This window comes from Nycticebus coucang, chromosome 7 (assembly GCF_027406575.1).
Source record: "Nycticebus coucang isolate mNycCou1 chromosome 7, mNycCou1.pri, whole genome shotgun sequence".
NCBI lineage: Eukaryota > Metazoa > Chordata > Mammalia > Primates > Lorisidae > Nycticebus > Nycticebus coucang.
Genome location: NC_069786.1, coordinates 27882972 through 27901355, shown reverse-complemented (window position 1 = coordinate 27901355; position 18384 = coordinate 27882972). Strand labels below are relative to the sequence as shown.

The window sequence follows — 18384 nt, the reverse complement described above, 5'->3', positions numbered from 1 at the left end:
AAAACTAGTATGTAAAAGTATTCCTATACCTACATGTGGCAAATATCTTTACACATGTCACACTAAAGTACCATAAAAAGTAAGCGTGCTTGCAAGTGCCATCAAATGTGTATTTGATTAAATTCAATAGAAAGAATATCGAATCCTAGAAAAAAATTTTATTTTTTTATTTTTCTTCTTTGAAACAGGTTAAAAAGGTAAAGAAATGATTTCAAAAAGTAAAGTGTAGTATGGGAAGTAAAACCTAAATTTCAAAGTGCTGAACTCATGGCTGGGTACGGTGGATCATGCCTGTAATTCTAGTACTCTTGGAGGCAGAGGCAGGAGGAGCACTTGAGCTCGGGAGTTTGAGACCTCATTTCTACTAAAAATAGAAAAATTAGCCAAGTGTTCTGACGGGCATCTGTAGTCACAGCTATTAGGGAAGTTGAGGCTGGAGTATCACTTAAATCCACAAGTTTGACGTTGCTATGAGCTAGGCTAACACCAAGGCACTCTAGCTTGTGCAAGAGAGTGAGATTGTCTCAAAAACAAAACAAAACAAAAAGGTTGAACTCATTAAATATTAAGAAAAGAAAGTAAAAGTATAGCATACAGAGATAATTTAATAGAAACAGAAATTATTACACTGTAATTTTGGGGAACTTATGTCAAGAAATAAGATTTATTACTAAAGAAGAAAATCTATTTTAGACGACAATAAAGGAACAAATTTGAGAAGCCATATATTGCTAATAGTTACAATTATTATGACTGCAATATTATCAAAAGCATCTACTGTTTGTTAGGCACTATGTACTATGTACATACCTGTACTCTTTATATTTGTTTGACAAATAGGAAAACAGTCAACATTATGATCTCAATGATTTTACATAGAGAGACTGTTATTAAATCCTTTATTTTTAAAATATTTTTGAGGCAGAGTCTCCCTCTGTACCCTGGCTAACATGCAAATGGTACCATTGTATCTCACTGCAACCTCCAACTCTCAAGCTCAAAGCAATCTTCCTGCTTCAGCCTCCTGAAAAGCTGGAATCACAGGAGCCCACCAAAATGCCTGGTTAATTTTTCTATTTTTAGTAGAGACAGGATCTCACTTTTGTTGAGGCTGGTCTCCAACTCCTCAGCCCAAGAGATCTTCCTGCTTTGGCCTCCCAAAGTGCTAGGATTACAGTGTCCATCCATAGTGCCCAGCCTATTTAATCATTAAAAAAATAAAAACATAAAAGACTTCATGTTCCACCAATTAAGGAATTTGTTGCCCACTGCCTTCGTTGTTGAACAAGTGTGGCTTTGTGCCTTAAGCTTTTCTGATAGCCTTATTAGACTGCCATTGTTTTCCTATCCCTTATTTGCCCCCATCCCCTATTAAAGAACTACATTGAACTAATTCGGGGGATACAAGATGCAATTGTCAAGCTGATTATCAAAGAGCTTACTACAAAAATGGAAGATACTAAACACACACTTTAACTAATTCTGTGTGTGGAAAATTAACTCACCTATTTTAGAAGCCATTCATACACTGACGTATAAAGCTTAGTTGCTAACAAAAATTAGCTCTCTTATTTCCTCCACAAGAGTTACCAATACAATTTGGATTGGCTATCCTCTAGGTAACAATAGTTAAAGCCATTATTTGAACTGTTCCAAAATGTTTTCAATTGTGCTTATATATACATGCATACAGACGAACACTCCTAGACAAAGGATTTGTCATTTACTGTAAAAGAATGGCTAAATTGGGTTTGAACCTCTTATAAGTAAACAGGGTACAAGATTCTTAATTTTACATTTCAAATAAATGACTGCAAAATTAACATAAAACAATTCACCCTAAATTTAATCTGTAAATTTTTTTGTGAAGAAAATCAAACAATATAGGCCACATAAATGAGTTATAAACAAGAAATCAAGACATACACAATTCTTTCAAGCCCATGTTAAAGATTAAAGATGCTAGTAGTTTAACACAGTTAAGTTTTCTAGATTTAGAAACCTGATACCTACCACGCCACCTTGCTAACTATTTCATAATCATATGATGTCCATAAAAATAGTGTGTGGTAGAAAAATTGCCAAGCAAAAATACTTCACCCAATTATTCGGGACCATAATCAACAATTTAGCACAACTCCATGGTATTATGTGGGAAAGTTAACTTGTCGACATTAATGCCCGCAGATTTCTGAATTGGTGGTATTAAATTCTTAAGAAATCCTAAAATTTCTACAAAAGATTAGAGCTCAAAATATACTCTTGAATAAAAAACACAACCAACCGTTTTTAAAAGCAGAAAGAGAGCCACACAGGTAGAGTTATTTATAAAAGAAAAAGAAATGGAAAGGAACTCTTGGAGAAAAATCTCTGCTTAAAACCACCTGAGGTGGTGTCTAATGTCTGTTGGCCTCTTTGTAGTTTATCCCGACAGTACAAAATCATACAGTTTCTTCACAGCATTAAAGGTGTGACATTCCTTCATTTAAAAATGACATTTTAGGGCGCCAGTGAGTAGGGCGCCAGCCCTATATGCCGAGGGTGGCAGGTTCAAACCCAGCCCCGGCCAAACTGCAACAACAAAAAAAAATAGCCGGGCGTTGTGGCAGGCGCCTGTAGTCCCAGCTGCTCAGGAGGCTGAGGTAAGAGAATCGCGTAAGCCCAAGAGTTAGAGGTTGCTGTGAGCCGTGTGACGCCACGGCACTCTACCAGAGGGCAGTACAGTGAGACTCTGTCTCTATAAAAAAAAAAAACTTTTTAGACTGGGTGTGGTGACTCACACCTATAATCCTAGCATTCTGGGAGGCTGAGAAGGGAGGATAGCTTGAAATCAGGAGTTTGAGAACAGCCTGAGCAAGAGCCACACCCCTTTACTAAAGCCACACATCTTTACTAAAAATAGAAAAAACTAGCCAGGCACTGTGGCTGGCACCTATAGTCCCAGCTACTTGGGAGGCTGAGGCAAGAGGATCACTTAAGCACCAGATTTTGAGGCTGCTGTAAGCTATGATGCAATAGCACTCTAGCCTGGGTGACTAGGCTGAGACACTGTCTCTGAATGAATGAATAAATAAAATAATAAAAATAATAAAAAATTTTTTTACCCATGAAACTGTATACATTAAATAGTTTTATGCCTTTATAGTATAAACAGATGAAATGTATACTTGTTAGACAGTAAACATTTCCCTTTTACCTACCTCACTCCACATATTACTATGATGAGGCAAAGCAACAGACATAGATATGGGTAGCTGACTTTCAGAGATGTAAGTAGAGAGTATCTTGTTACTCTATTAGAATAAAGAAATAGTTTACTCAAAATTCTCAACATTGTTGGTACATACATCAAATTTAGAAGTAAAAATAATAGTTACTATTTAAGATGACAACCTACAGGCAGTATCATAGAGGTACCAATGGAAGATGAAATGTCTGGTGGTATGCAAGAATAGGCAACTCTGTATTAAGTTAAAAAGTAATTCTGTGCTAACCAGGCACTTTTTTATCAAAGCATTCTATATTCCCTGTATATACTTAAAACTTACATTACTTTAAATGAACGTGTAGAAAAAATATTTTCTTTGGTTTTATCTACTTCCAATTTCTATTATTTAAACTTCTTCTATACAAGCCATTTTCTAAAATTTCAGATTATGTTGGGATATAAATAATTAGATTCCACAGTTTACATTTGTAAGACTAAAGTCTGGGGCGGTGCCTGTGGCTCAGTGGGTAGGGCACTGGCCCCATATACTGAGGGTGGTGGGTTTGAACCCGGCCTGGCCAAACTACAACAAAAAAATTGCTGGACACTCTGGCAGGCGCCTGTAGCCCCAACTACTGCAGAGGCGGAAGCAAGAGAATCACCTAAGCCCAAGAGCTGGAGGTTGCTGTGACACCACAGCACTCTACCAAGGGAGACAAAGTAAGATCCTGTCTCTCAAAAAAACAAAACAAACATAGCCTGGGAATTTAAGGCATGAAACAATAAAAATCCACAAAGAAAACATAGGAAAAACACTGGAAGATATTGGCCTGGGGAAAGACTTCATGAAGAAGACTGCCATGGCAATTGCAACAACAACAAAAATAAACAAATGGGACGTCATTAAACTGAAAAGCTTCTGTACAGCTAAGGAGACAACAACTAAAGCAAATAGACAACCTGCACAATGGGAAAGGATATTTGCATATTTTGAATCCGACAAAAGCTTGATAACTAGGATCTACAGAGAACTCAAATTAATTCACATGAGAAAGGCCAACAATCCCATATATCAATGGGCAAGAGACATGAATAGACCCTTCTCTAAAGAAGACAGACGAATGGCTAATAAACATATGAAAAAATGTTCATCATCCCTATCTATTAGAGAAATGCAAATCAAAACCACCCTGAGATACCATCTAACCCCAGCAAGAATGGCTCACATCACAAAATCTCAAAACTGCAGATGCTGGTGTGGATGTGGAGAGAAGGGAACACTTTTACACTACTGGTGGGACTGCAAACTAGTACAACCTTTTTGGAAGGAAGTATGGAGAAACCTCAACTCAGGCTAGACCTCCCATTTGAAAAAAATCCTTTTATCATAAGGACACTTGCACTAGACTGTTTATTGCAGCTCAATTTACAATCACCAAAATGTGGAAATAGCCTAAATGCCCACCAATGCAGGAATGGATTAACAAGCTGTGGTATATGTACACCACTGGAATACTATTCAGCCATTAAAAAAATGGAGACTTTATAGCCTTTGTATTAACCTGGATGGAAATGGGACACATTTTTCTTAGTAAAGCATCACAAGAATGGAGAAGCATGAATCCCATGTAGTCAGTTGTGATATGAGGACAATTAATGACATGGTGGGGGTGAGGGAAGAGGAGAGCAGAGAGAGAAAGGAGGGAGGGGTGGTGAAAGGAAGAGCCGAGAGAGGGAAGGGGGTGGGGTGGGGTCTTGGTGTGTACCACACCTTTGGGGGCAAGACACGATTGTAAGAGGGACTTCACCTAACAAATGCAATCAGTGTAACCTGGTTTCTTATATCCTCAATGAATCCCCAACAATAAATTAAAAAAAAAATAGACTAAAGTCCGACTAGAATGGCAGTTCTCAACCTGTGGTTCGTGTCCAATGAAAACACATTGTGCATATCAGATATTTACATTATGATACATAACAGTAGCAAAATTACAGTTATGAAGTAGCAACGAAAATAATTTTATGGTTGGTGGTCACCAGAACATGAAGAACTGTATTAAAGGGTCGCGGCATTAGGAAGGTTGAGAACCACTGGACTAGAAGGTGTATCCTATACTCATGCAATATACCCTTTATGTGGGAATTTATGCTGCTTGAATTTCACTGAGTTTTTTTTCTCATGTGAGCACATAGGTGTTAATCCACTAGTTCCAATTTAGTACTGGGTACTTGTGATGTTTCCTTTTCCTTTTTTTTTTTGAGACAAGAGTCTTACTTTGTCGCCCCTGGTAGCGTGCTATGGTGTCACGGGTCATAGCAACCTCAAAGTCTTGGGCTCAAGCAATCCTCTTGCCTCAGCCTCCCAAGTAGCTGGGTCTATGGGCACACGCCACAAAGCCTGGCTATTTTTAGAGACGGTGACTTGCTCTAGCTCAGGCTGTTCTCGAATCCGTGAGCTCAGGTAATCCACCAGCCTTGGCCTCCCAGAGTGCTAGGGTCCCAGGTATGAGCCACCGCGTCCCGCCTACTTTTTTATTCCTGTATGCACCTGAGATGAAGGCATCCTGGAGCTCAAAAGCTTAAAGGAGAGCTAGTATTCTTATACATAGTAAATTTTTTTTTTTTTTTGGATTTTGGCCAGGGCTAGGTTTGAACCCGCCACCTCTGGCCTATGGGATGGGCGCCCTACTCCTTGAGCCACAGGCGCTGCCCTATACATAGTAAATTTTTAATAAACATTTGAATAACCAACAAATACAGCATTTATTGGATTAATATAAAATGAATTCTCATTTTCTCTTTTCCTCCTCCCTATCTTTATAGTCACCATACTATATGGAACAAGAGGTCCAAGATCAGACTCATTTTTGTTTACTATAGTATTTCCTTGGCAAAGAATGGCTTTTACTTTTTTTAATTTATTTTTTTATTATCAAATCATAGCTATGTACGTTAATGCAATCACGGGGCACCATACACTGGTTTTATAGACCATTTGACACATTTTCATCACACTGGTTAACGTAGCCTTCCTGGTATTTTCTTAGTTATTGTGTTAAGACATTTATATTCTACATTTACTACGTTTCACATGTACCCTTGTAAGATGCACCATAGGTGTGGTCCCACCAATTACTCTCCCTCTGCTCATCCTCCCCTCCCCTCCTTTCCCCCCATCCCCATATTCTTAGGTTATAATGGATTTATAGCTTTCACATGAAAGCTATAACTTAGTTTCATAGTAGGGCTGAGTACATTGGATACTTTTTCTTCCATTCTTGAGATACTTTACTAAGAAGAGTATGTTCCGACTCCATCCATGTAAACATGAAAGAGGTAAGAATGGCTTTTAATAAATGTTCACACGTTATGTATGAAATTTTCCAGGAGTATAAATAACTGGGCCACGATGCAATAGTGGTCATCAGAATGTTCTTGTGCTTATTGCCAAGGTCAACACTAAAAATATGGTAAGAAATGCAATAATCCAAGTTAATCACTTATTGATAAGCATGACCTGGGAGAATGAACATTAAGTGTAGAAAAGCGGCTAAAACAAAATCTTTTATTATTTCAATCACAAATGCAATAAAATGTTAGGTAATTTTGTCTGATGCAATCAGGATACTTGGCACGCTGCCATCATTGAGTGTACTGATTACAACATGGCAATTATTTGTTGTTTTAAAAAGTGTTATTACTAGAAATGACTAGAAAAATATATGTTATTCCTCCCAATTTCTTAGATAATTACCACTTGACTACTCAATCACTGAAGCCTAAATCCTTTTTTAAAGCTGTAAGAATTGCTATCATTGTCTAACATAGTGTCTGGCACATAATAGGGAATAAATAAAGTTTCTGACTGAATGAAGAATGAAATAACCTTTAAAGGAGCTTTCTTTACTTATCATAGAAAAGTGAGGCTATAATTTTTAGCTTGTAACCATCAAAGTCTTTGGGATATGAAAGAAACAATGGTATATTTTCTCTAACAATAGAATTTTTTAATCATAAGGCCAAAATTAAACGTTAATGTTAAAGATAATATTTTAGGATAACATCTGTGGTAGATTAAAGGTGGCTACTAATTCCTTCCAACTGAGAGGTGAAATCTAATTCCCCTTCTTCTGGGCTGGTTTTATTGACTTATGTTATCAAAAGATAGTGGAAGTGTTCTGGAACTTTAAAGCCTAGGTCAAAAATAACTCTGCAACTTTATTTGTTTGTTTGTTTTTTTAGAAAATTCTCTCTGGGACCACTGAACTGCTACATAAGAAGTCTGACTACCTTGGGCCCAACAAAAGTTGGGAAGAAACCAAGTTATGTTGGAGAAACCATAAAAAGGTGCTCCTAGTTCCACCTAAACCCACCGCTCCAGCTATTCCTTACAATGGTGCCACACAGTGAGAAAAGCAATCCTAAAACCTTCAGGACACTGGCCAGTTAAATTGGGAAGGGATCTCTTTGCATACCTTGTAAAATAGAAAATTTACTTAGCCAAGCTCTGCTCCCTTTTCTGACTCATAAATTATGAGATATTAAAAAAAACTTTTAAAATTGTTAGCCCTTCATTTGACATATAGATAACTGGAACACCTTATCAAAGAAACGAACACTACTAGAAATACTACTACTTGAAACCATTTTTATTTTTCTTAAGTCCGTTGATCAACTCCATTTTCATCTATTCCTAGAATTAAAAGTATTCTCAGTGGTTGTACATGTGCAGCATAAAATGCATCAAGTGATTTTTTTCTTCCCCACCAACCTCTCTTCTCAGTGATCAACTTAAGAAACCCATTGGGGGCTGTTTTTTCTAACAGATCTCTACAGCGCCAGTCTATTTCTCTCTCCTCTAAGAGCTCTTAGGTTAAATTCCAAACCTTCATAGCACTGATAGGGGAATGGTGGAATGAAACAGTAAAAAACTAATACAAATGCACTGGCCTCATACAAATGAAAAGAATTACATTAAATAATATAAGCAAATAATAGACCTAAGATTTGCAGTAAGCTAAACCAAATGTTTCAAAACCCAGCTGGTAAGCATGCTGTCAAGGGTCAACTTACCCTTTTAGAATTTTGAAAAGAAATGTAACTATATATTGAATATTTAGTATGTGTAGCCAGGGGAAAAAAAATCCTGTTTACCTGTAAATCAATACTGTTGTCAATACAACGTTCATTCTTCTCTGCCAAAATCTTTCCATAGTTTTCTGATTTGATAATATTTTCAACTCTGGTTGTATCTTTCACTTCTGCCTCCAAATCCTTCATTGTTTCAGTTTCATCTTTTACAATAACAGTATCAGACATCCTCATCAGCAAAGGTTATTTTAGAATGAAGCCTTAGCAAGAAAGAAAAGGAAAAAATTTTTATTCATTTGAAAACCTTTTTTTTGTTTGTTGAGACAAGAGTCTCACTCTGTTGCCCAGGCTAGAGTGCAGACTAGTTCACAGCAACTTCAAACTCCTACATTCAAACTATCTTCTTGTCTCAGCCTCCTGAATAGCTCAGACTAGAGGTACCTGCCATAGTATCTGGCTCATTTTTTCTATTTTTAGTAGAGAAAGAATCTTGTTCTTGTTCAGGCTGGTTTTGATCTCTTGAGCTCAAGGGATCCTCCCACCTCAGCCTCCCAAAGTGCTACAATTATATTCTCTCTCTTTTTTTTTTTTTTTTGTGATTTTTGGTTGGGGCGGGGTTTAGAACCCGCCACCTCCGGCATATGGGACCGGCGCCCTACTCCTTGAGCCACAGGCGCCGCCCCAAAGTGCTACAATTAAAAGCATGAGCCACTGTACCTAGACAGTTAAAGATATTTTTTTTATATTCAGTTTCTGCACAAGATTGATTTAATACCTTTTATGTTCCAGGAATAATGTTCAATATACACATATGAAAGCAAAATTTCTAATTTTAAGGAATATATAATTTTGTGCAGATATGTTCAAACTTAAAAAAAACTGTAATACAGTGAGAAAAGAGCTACAAAAAAAACAGAGGCCGTGGAATCAATCTAAGTGCCCATAAACCCATGAATGGATCAACAAACTGTGGTATATGTATACCATGGAATATTATTTAGCCTTTAAAAAAAGATGGAGGGCACGGTGGCTCAAGCCTATAATCCCAGCACTCTGGGGAGGCCGAGGCGGGTGGATTGCCTGAGCTCACAGGTTCGAGACCAGCCTGAGCCAGAGCAAGACCTAATCTCTGGGCATTGTGGTAGGCACCTGTAGTCTCAACTACTTGGGAGGCTGAGGGAAGAGAATTGCTTAAGCCCAACAGTTAGAGGTTGTTGTGAGCTGTGATGCCAGGGCACTACCAAGGGTGAAAACATGAAAAAAAGATTGAGACTTTATATCTTTTACATTTACTTGGATGGAGTTGAAATACATTCTTCTTAGTAAAGTATTGCACGAATGAAAAAATAAATATCCAATGTACTCCATACTAATATGAAATCAACATATAAACAATTATATGTCCGTAAGAACAATCTATTATAGTCCAGTTCGGGGGTAGAGGGAAATATAAATGGAGAGGTGGGAGGATCTCTGGCAGAAGGAGGGAGGGCATGAGGTGAGATCTCACCTAACGTGCACATTGTGAGGGTGTATAACACTTTACCCTGGAGGTGAGAACAATGTAAACTAAATTTTGTACCTTCATATAAAAATAGAGTAGGAGCTAGGGGCAAGCCTATAGCTCGCTAGATGTGAAGATGATTCTAAGGCACCTATTACTCATGAAAGTTCTTAAAAAACATTAAGGAGTAAGTCAGATTGACATGGAAAGTAATGGATGGAGAGTAATGTGTGTATAATTAGCTAACATTAGAGATCTTTCTCTCTAAAGAAATATGAGTATTATCCTGTGGGAAAAATATTTTCCTGTCATAGCTTTCAACTGAATTTCTCAAATTCCAAATTTCTTAAATTATCCTGAATTGCAAAAGGTGCCTATAGCTCAGTGATTAGGGTGCCAGCCATATACAGCAGGGCTGGCGGGTTCAAACCTGGCCCAGGCCTGCTAAACAATAACAACTACAATAAAAAAATAGCAGAGTGTTTTGTTTGGTGCCTGTAGTCCCAGCTACTTGGGTGAGGCAAGAGAATCACTTAAGCCCAAGAGTTTGAGGTTGCTGTAAGCTGTGACGCTACAGCACTCAACCGAGGGCGACATAGTGAGATTGTCTCAAAAACAAAAAAAAAAAAAAAAGGAAAAGACTACATACTATACAAAACACAATTGTGAATCTGCATTAACAACTATGTGCAATAATACAAAGAAAGCACTGAAAATTCTTCTAACTTACGTGATGCAGTATCACACAACATGCATTATCAGGGACTATAGAATATGGAATTTATAGGAGATCAAATACATCAGACACCAATGTATTCCGTGCCATTAGTGAGTTTATGAAAAATACCGGAACTTCACACTGAATAGCATATAGAAATGTATCCTATTAAGATTATGCCTACAGGTAGCTGTTACTTTAGAACATGTATCAATATATTAGAACTTAAAAACAACTTATTCTGCAATATACCAAAAAAAGTAAAATCAATGGATAGACAGAAAGATAGACAGATACAGCTTAAAGGAGGAATGGTAAATGGTAAAGTGTTAATGGCAGAATTAAGGGGGTGGTTGTAGAGGTGTTTGCTATAAAATTCTTTCAATTTTTCTGTATTTTTGAAAATTTTCATAATAAAAGCTTGGGAGAAAAAAAATCAGTAAAATTTGTTTCCTACATACACGTATGAATTTGGAAAATCCAAAAGTTCATTTCCCAAATGTTTTGCAATTGAATATCATTCTAAATAGATTTTAGGAATTAATAAATATTTCTGAAAAGTTAAAAAAAGCCAAAGAGAAATAGATTCATAGGTAGACTAAGCTGAATTTTAAAAAGTCTTAACTATAGGGCGGCGCCTGTGGCTCAGTGAGTAGGGCGCCAGCCCCATATGCCGAGGGTTGCGGGTTCAGACCCAGCCCCGGCCAAACTGCAACAATAAAATACCCGGGCATTGTGGCAGGCGCCTGTAGTCCCAGCTGCTTGGGAGGCTGAGACAAGAGAATCACGTAAGCCCAAGAGTTAGAGGTTGCTGTGAGCCGTGTGACGCCACAGCACTCTACCGAGGGCGGTACAGTGAGACTCTGTCTCAACAAAAAAAAAAAAAAAAAAAAAAAGTCTTAACTATATTCCATACCAAAGTTAATCGATTCATTCTGATAACAATGCTGAAAAAGGGGGATACTTAATTCTTTGGCTTTTACATGTTAAGATTCTGAAAGAAAAGGAATATGTTTTTCAGAAGTAATGACAGAGTATTACCTGATTTGTTCTATGGATTTGGGATTGTGGTGTCCCACAAAAATAAAATAAAATAATCCAAGGTTCCTTTCCACAGTTGTCAGCCAGGATGTCAATTGTATTGAACCATCTGTAATCTGGCAGGAGGAGTCCCATGTCCTTGTCACCACTGTAGATACCTGGACTGGAATGGACTGTCTTGGATCAAATATATCATACCTATCAGTGCCCTAAAATTAAAACAATAGAAATCATTTAACAAAATAGCCAAGGGAAATAGAATACTCAACAGTAATGTAGAAATCAGAACTATGATTTTTAGAGTTTTCTTCTACAGCAATAACCCTTTAAGACAAAACTATAATTTTCAGTAACAATCACCCTATAGATTTCTAAGAGTACAAATGAACAAAAGGCTTTAATAAGCCATCTAACATTTTCAGTGAAACCTACACTATTAAAAGAAAATGTCTACTATTGGTGGAATGACCATTTTTAACGGCATATGAAAGATCAGTAATAAAATTCTCTCCATACTGGCGGCGCCTGTGGTTCAGTGAGTAGGGCGCCGGCCCCATATACCTAGGGTGGTGGGTTCAAACCCAGCCCCAGCCGAACTGCAACAACAAAAAAAACAGCTGGGCGTTGTGGCGGGCGCCTGTAGTCCCAGCTGCTCGGGAGACTGAGGCAAGAGAATCACATAAGCCCAAGAGCTGGAGGTTGCTGTGAGCCGTGTGATGCCACGGCACTCTACCGAGGGCAGTAAAGTGAGACTCTGTCTCTACAAAAAAAAAAAAAAAAAAATTCTCTCCATATTTTTAAAGTCAGTTTCATTTCATATTTATTTGGTGCAAGTGAATCCTTCATAGCAAGTAAACAACTCTAAAATGACTTCTGTTGTCAAACAGAATAGAACAATTTTAAGGAGGAAAAACCCAGCATAATGAAGTCTAAGCACCAAGCAATATAGTACCAATACAGCTGAGCCTTCATTGTAGAGCAATTCACCTCTAATACTAACTTTTCAAAAAGTATTAAAATTTTGAAATATAATCATTTAAAACTTTGATATGAGCTGCCTCATGATAACTATGAGCTAAATATTCTTCACTTTAGTTTCTTCATGCTGATTTCACAACATTTGACAAAAGGCTAATAAAAACAGGGAGTATCAAAAGCAAAGGTCAAAGTTGTTTTTAACTGACAGTGTATAATCTCAATCTGAACAAGATTCATCAGCCACTACATCGAATAACTGTTTTTTGTTTGTTTTTTTACTTTTTCTATAGGAGGTAGACACAAGATGGCAGCACTAAGCAACCAAATTCACATGTACTTTGTAAAGTGCCTTTACAATTTAATCAACAGTCCCTTAAGGGCGGCGCCTGTGGCTCAGTCGGTAAGGCGCCGGCCCCATATACCGAGGGTGGCAGGTTCAAACCCGGCCCCGGCTGAACTGCAACCAAAAAATAGCTGGGCGTTGTGGCGGGCACCTGTAGTCCCAGCTACTCGGGAGGCTGAGGCAAGAGAATCGCTTAAGCCCAGGAGTTGGAGGTTGCTGTGAGCTGTGTGATGCCATGGCACTCTACAGAGGGCCATAAAGTGAGACTCTGTCTCTACAAAAAAAAAAAAAACAGTCCCTTAAATTTGAAATTCTATAAAAGCAAGGCTGTAACCCATTTAAGAAACAAATAAGGTACTGGCTAAGGCAATAGGTACAGGAGAGTGAGAGGAAAAAGAAGAATGTGGAGTGGGGTGAACATCTCAGAAGATCCTCTTAGGATCCCAAGTTCCTATGGAATCTCAAAGAACTTAGAGACCATCTAGTTCAATAATATAATTTAGCATGAAAGTTATTAGTGACCAGAAGTCAAATGACTTGTCCCAAGTCATACTACCAATATGTGTGACCAACCTTGTTAATGTGCCATACCATCAGACAATTGACTAAATTAAATGAATAACTCAGAATCAAAATGACCCGTTATTGCCTGGGAAAGAGGCAATATATAATAGTAAGAACAAGTGCACTAATATTAGACCTGAGTTTAAGTCCCAGCTCTGCCAGTTATATCTTTGGTAAAATAATAATTCTCTCTGAGTTTTGGTTTTCTGATCTGTAAAGTGGGAAAAAAGGACAGTTAGCTCATTGGGTTATTGTGAAGAATGACTGATTTAAAGGTAAGGCACCCACCAAAGCCTCTCTAAAAACATGTTAACTCTTTTCCATGTTCAGTCATTCTAGGGTACCATGTAGCCAAGGTACAATGACAGATAAGAGGCTTACTTCTGTGTACAGTGACTTTGCATTTGTACAGCCTATCTTTGCATACACTATACAAAGCTCAATAGGAGAATAAACACTAGAACCTGAGGGGAGTGTGTATGGAGGGGGAGGGTATGTGTTTGCAGGGGGAAGGAGGCATGGCCCTCAGGATGCTCTCATTTTGAGGCTTCTATTTTGAACATTAAAAATTCATACAAACTTTACAGTCTTCTCCAAAATATCAATATACTCATTTTAAATAAAAATGTTTTTTTCTCTCCAAATCTTCAAGTAATAGGGATACTTCAACTTCTGATAGTAAAAGAAAAAGTAAATCCTTTTATCTGGGCATGAAGCCTATATTTCTTGGCTTACGAAAAGTTGTGTGATCATGTAGGTATCAAGTAAGGGAAGTCTACAAGACAGACATTATCACATCATGTCTCTGCCACAAGATTTAATTGACTAAATTTAATTAATTAGTACACTTTTAAATTTAATACACTTAACATATGCCAACATTTTGTTCAACACTATTGAAACTTTACAAATTCTTGGAAGTTCCTTGATCTTTTTCACTTAGTGTACATTTATTATTTAGAGTGGTACATTTAATTGACTAAATTTACAGTTATTCGACTAAGTTTACATTTAGTTGACTAAATTAATTAAATGTACCACATTTAATTGACTAAATTTAAATTTATTCTATTGACTAAATTTACATTTAATTGACTAAATTAATTAAATGTACCACTCTAATATAATAAATGTACACTAAGTGAAAAAGATCAAGGAACTTCCAAGAACTTGTAAAGTTCTATAATGTGGAACAAAATGTTGGCATTTGCTAAGTGTATTAAATCTTAGTCCCTGTTATTACCGATATATATATATATATATATATATATATATATATATTTTGTAGAGACAGAGTCTCACTGTACCGCCCTCGGGTAGAGTGCCGTGGCGTCACATGACTCACAGCAACCTCTAATTCTTGGGCTTACGCGATTCTCTTGCCTCAGCCTCTCGAGCAGCTGGGACTACAGGCACCCGCCACAACGCCTGGCTATTTTTTTTTTGTTGTTGTTGTTGTTGCAGTTTGGCCGGGTCTGGGTTTGAACCTGCCACCCTCGGCATATGGGGCCGGCGCCCTACTCACTGAGCCATAGGCACCGCCCAGCTATTACCGATATTTATAACCTGAATTTCTTTGAATCTATTGCAAAACTAAAAAGAAGGATATATGAGTTCAAAATTCATATTCAACTTTCAAAAAAGATTCTTCCAATCACTGACATATGTATGTTATTTAAAAAAAAGTGTCAAGAGATTTGATCACATATACTTTCTGTGCTACCAGACAGAGAAGAAAAATGCCACATGTATACATATATAATAAAACCTTAGTCATGTACACATAAAAAGGATGGCACCTACCTGGAACCATAAATAAAAGAGAATTACAGGTGAAATTAAAGATCATAAACTAAGAAAAGTAAAACTACAAATGTACTGGGATATATAATAGGAAATCTGTTTATAAGATTTTTATAAGTGTGGGAAAGTCCTTCCTAAGTGCAACATAAAAATCTAGAAGCAGTCAAAGGTAAATAGTTATAAAATTCAAAACAAAGCTTTAAAATCCCTCTGATAAAATGAGAATAAACAGATTTAGAAGCAAATAACATAATTGAATTATTTGCAACTTTATATAAAAGCATCAGATGTTGACAGTAAGAAGCTCTTATAAATTAAGAGGGTAGTAAAAGAAGAATGGAGAAACGACAGGAATATGAAAGTTAAAAAGAAACTCAACTACCACAAAAGTAAGACTAATATATATGCCCATGGCCTTGCTTTAATACCTTTCATAATTAATTCATTTAAAGCTTATAACATTTCTAAGAACTATGTTCTATGTTTCTATTACAACAAATCAGGAAACTAAGGCACACACAAATTAAGTAACTAAGTCCACATAGTTAGTAAGTGTGGGAATCAGAATTTGAATCGGTTTGACTACTACTCCATTCCAGGCTCTTATCTACAATGCTGTATCATTATTCATATGTATAATGTGAATTTGTTTTCAAGAAGAGGAGGAGTAATTTGTTTATATAGCAACTTTACTTTAAGAGTAATTATGACATGTCTAACTCCTTAATACTGCATTTAGACAGAAAGTAAATCTATCCTTTTCACATGGAGAAGAGTTATGTATTGTTTTATGTGCAGAGGAAGACTACTTTGTATTAACAGTAGTACTACTCACTACTGCATCTCCCTAGGTGTGTGATGATGAATACTATGTAAACCTGGATGGCAATTAGGATTCAGAATTTGTGGTTAACGAACAACGTGAAGCCTGGTAGCTTACAAATGATAAATATATACATAGTTAAAAATCTTCCTCAATGTAACAAAATATAACAGAATAAGGATGAACATTTGCACACTATTTTAAATTGCACACGAACTTTATGGCCACTCTGTATATACAGTCCATAGATGAGTTGTTTCATTTTCTTTTCCCTTTCAATGTCTTTCAAAAAAATATGGAATGCTTCATGAGCACCCTACCGAGGGCGACAAAATGAAACTCCATCTCAAAAAAAAAAAAAAAGGCAAAGAAATAGTATATTTCTAGTATATGCTATATTTAGAAATAGTAGAAATTCACATTCTCAGCATCACTTGTCAGTCACTTGAACAAGAATATAAGCACTGGCATTTCAAAATGCTAAATGTATATGTGATTTAGAGATAGTCACTATCATAAAACAAAAATTTACTGAATAGGTTTGGTGCCTGTAGCTCAGCTGCAAGGGTGCTGGCCACATACACCTGGGCTGGTGGATTTGAACCCGGCCCAGGCCTGCCAAACAACAATGGCAACTATACTCAAAATACAGCCGGGCAATGTGGTGGGCGCCTGTGGTCCTAGCTACTTGGGAGGCTGAGGCAAGAGAATCGCTTAAGCCCAAGAGTTTGAGGTTGCTGTGACCTGTGATGCCACAGCACTCTACCGGGGGCAATACAGTGAGACTCTAACTAAAAAAAAAAAAAAATTACTTAATAATTATAGACGGGTGGCGCCTGTGGCTGAAGGAGTAGGGCGCCGGTCCCATATGCCGGAGATGGCGGGTTCAAACCCAGTCCCGGCCAAAAACCACAAAAAAATAAAATAAAATAAATAATAATAATAATTATAGAAAGTACTATAACTGCAATGAATATCGGCTATATTTAAAAAGAATGAAGAGAATGAACAAACTACCTTGACCTCAAAGAGTTTGTTAAACCCTTAAGAGGCTAATGGTGACACTTAACAAATACATGTATGAAATAAAAAAAAAAAAAATTGTTTTCTTTGAGACAGCATCTTATTATGTCATCCTTGGTAGAATACCATGGTGTCACAGCTCACAGCAACCTCAAACTCTTGGGCTTAAGCAATTCTCTTGCCTCAGTCTCCCAAGTAGCTGGGACTAAGGCGCCCTCCACAATGCCCAGCTATTATTTTTATTGTTGCAGTTGTCATTGTTGTCTAGCAGGCCAGGGCTGGGTTTGAACCTGCCTGCCTTGGTGTATGTGGCTGGAGCCCTAAGCACGGAGCCATGGGTGCTGAGCCCATATGTAAAATAATTTTAAAAAGATATTGTAAGACAGGGAGAAAGACTTTTGGTAGGAAAAGAATGGGAGGAAATAATTTAATAGTCTATGAGACAAATTACTTTTAGGGAAAAACTTAAATGGAGAAGGTGTTACACGAATGTATGTATTCCACTGTGAGTGGAGGAATGGGGAAGATAGGAAAAAGAAGCCCACTTAAATAAGAATCTATGAATTGGGGTTGAAGACAAAAAATTGATGATGCTAAGTTGGTAAGGAAATGGGCAATGGGATCTCATACACAGTGAGTCCACTCTACAAAAAAAATTGTAACATCAAACTAATTTTAAATTCCACATAATCCATGGCACACCATGTTCACTTTTGAATCTGCACCCTAAAGAAACTCACATTTGCACATGAGGGGACATGTACAAAACTATTCACTGTATGATTTTATTTAAAAGCAAAGAATGGGAAAGGCCAAATTTATTAATAGGAAAATTAATGTAAAAACAGTAAAAATAGGGCAGTGCCTGTGGCTCCAAGGAGTAGGGCGCTGGCCCCATATACCAGAGGTGGTGGGTTCAAACCCGGCCCCAGCCAAAAACTGTAAAAAAAAAACAAACAAAAAACAAAGTAAAAATAACTGTGGCATACTCATATTGCACAACATAATAAAATAATAAAAATGAATAAAGTTGTGAGTACCAACTATAAGACCCAAAAAGAATGTCAGAATGATTAGTGGAAAAAGCACAATGAGCTCTGCCATAAATCACATGACCACAGATGGGAAAGGGCACATACCTATTACATGTTTGTAATTTCTTCTGGAGAAGGAAAGGAAAAAGATTTAAGTAAGATGGAAAGGGACTTCTGTCATGTTTCTATTATTTTATCTTAAAAAAAAAAGATCTGCAGCAAATATAACAAAAGGTTATTGTCAATTCTGGGAG

The 18384-nt window shown here is 37.1% G+C and overlaps 1 protein-coding gene across 15 annotated transcripts in view; it reads right to left on the bottom strand.

The window, feature by feature from the left end:
- R3HDM1 (R3H domain containing 1) overlaps nucleotides 1–18384 on the bottom strand; it is a 227505-nt gene that overhangs the window by 134772 nt on the left and 74349 nt on the right. For 13 of the 15 annotated variants that reach the window (XM_053596406.1, XM_053596404.1, XM_053596411.1 and 10 more), the window contains exons 2-3: nucleotides 11563–11771; nucleotides 8363–8559 (exon numbers count right to left, since the gene is read on the bottom strand). In XM_053596406.1, the coding sequence (XP_053452381.1) occupies nucleotides 8363–8533 (171 nt within the window). In that variant the 5' untranslated portion in view covers nucleotides 8534–8559; nucleotides 11563–11771. Of the gene's footprint in view, nucleotides 1–1100; nucleotides 1236–3200; nucleotides 3294–8362; nucleotides 8560–11562; nucleotides 11772–18384 lie in introns of those variants that run through there. The other 2 variants (XM_053596403.1, XM_053596407.1) reach the window with 2 other exon arrangements.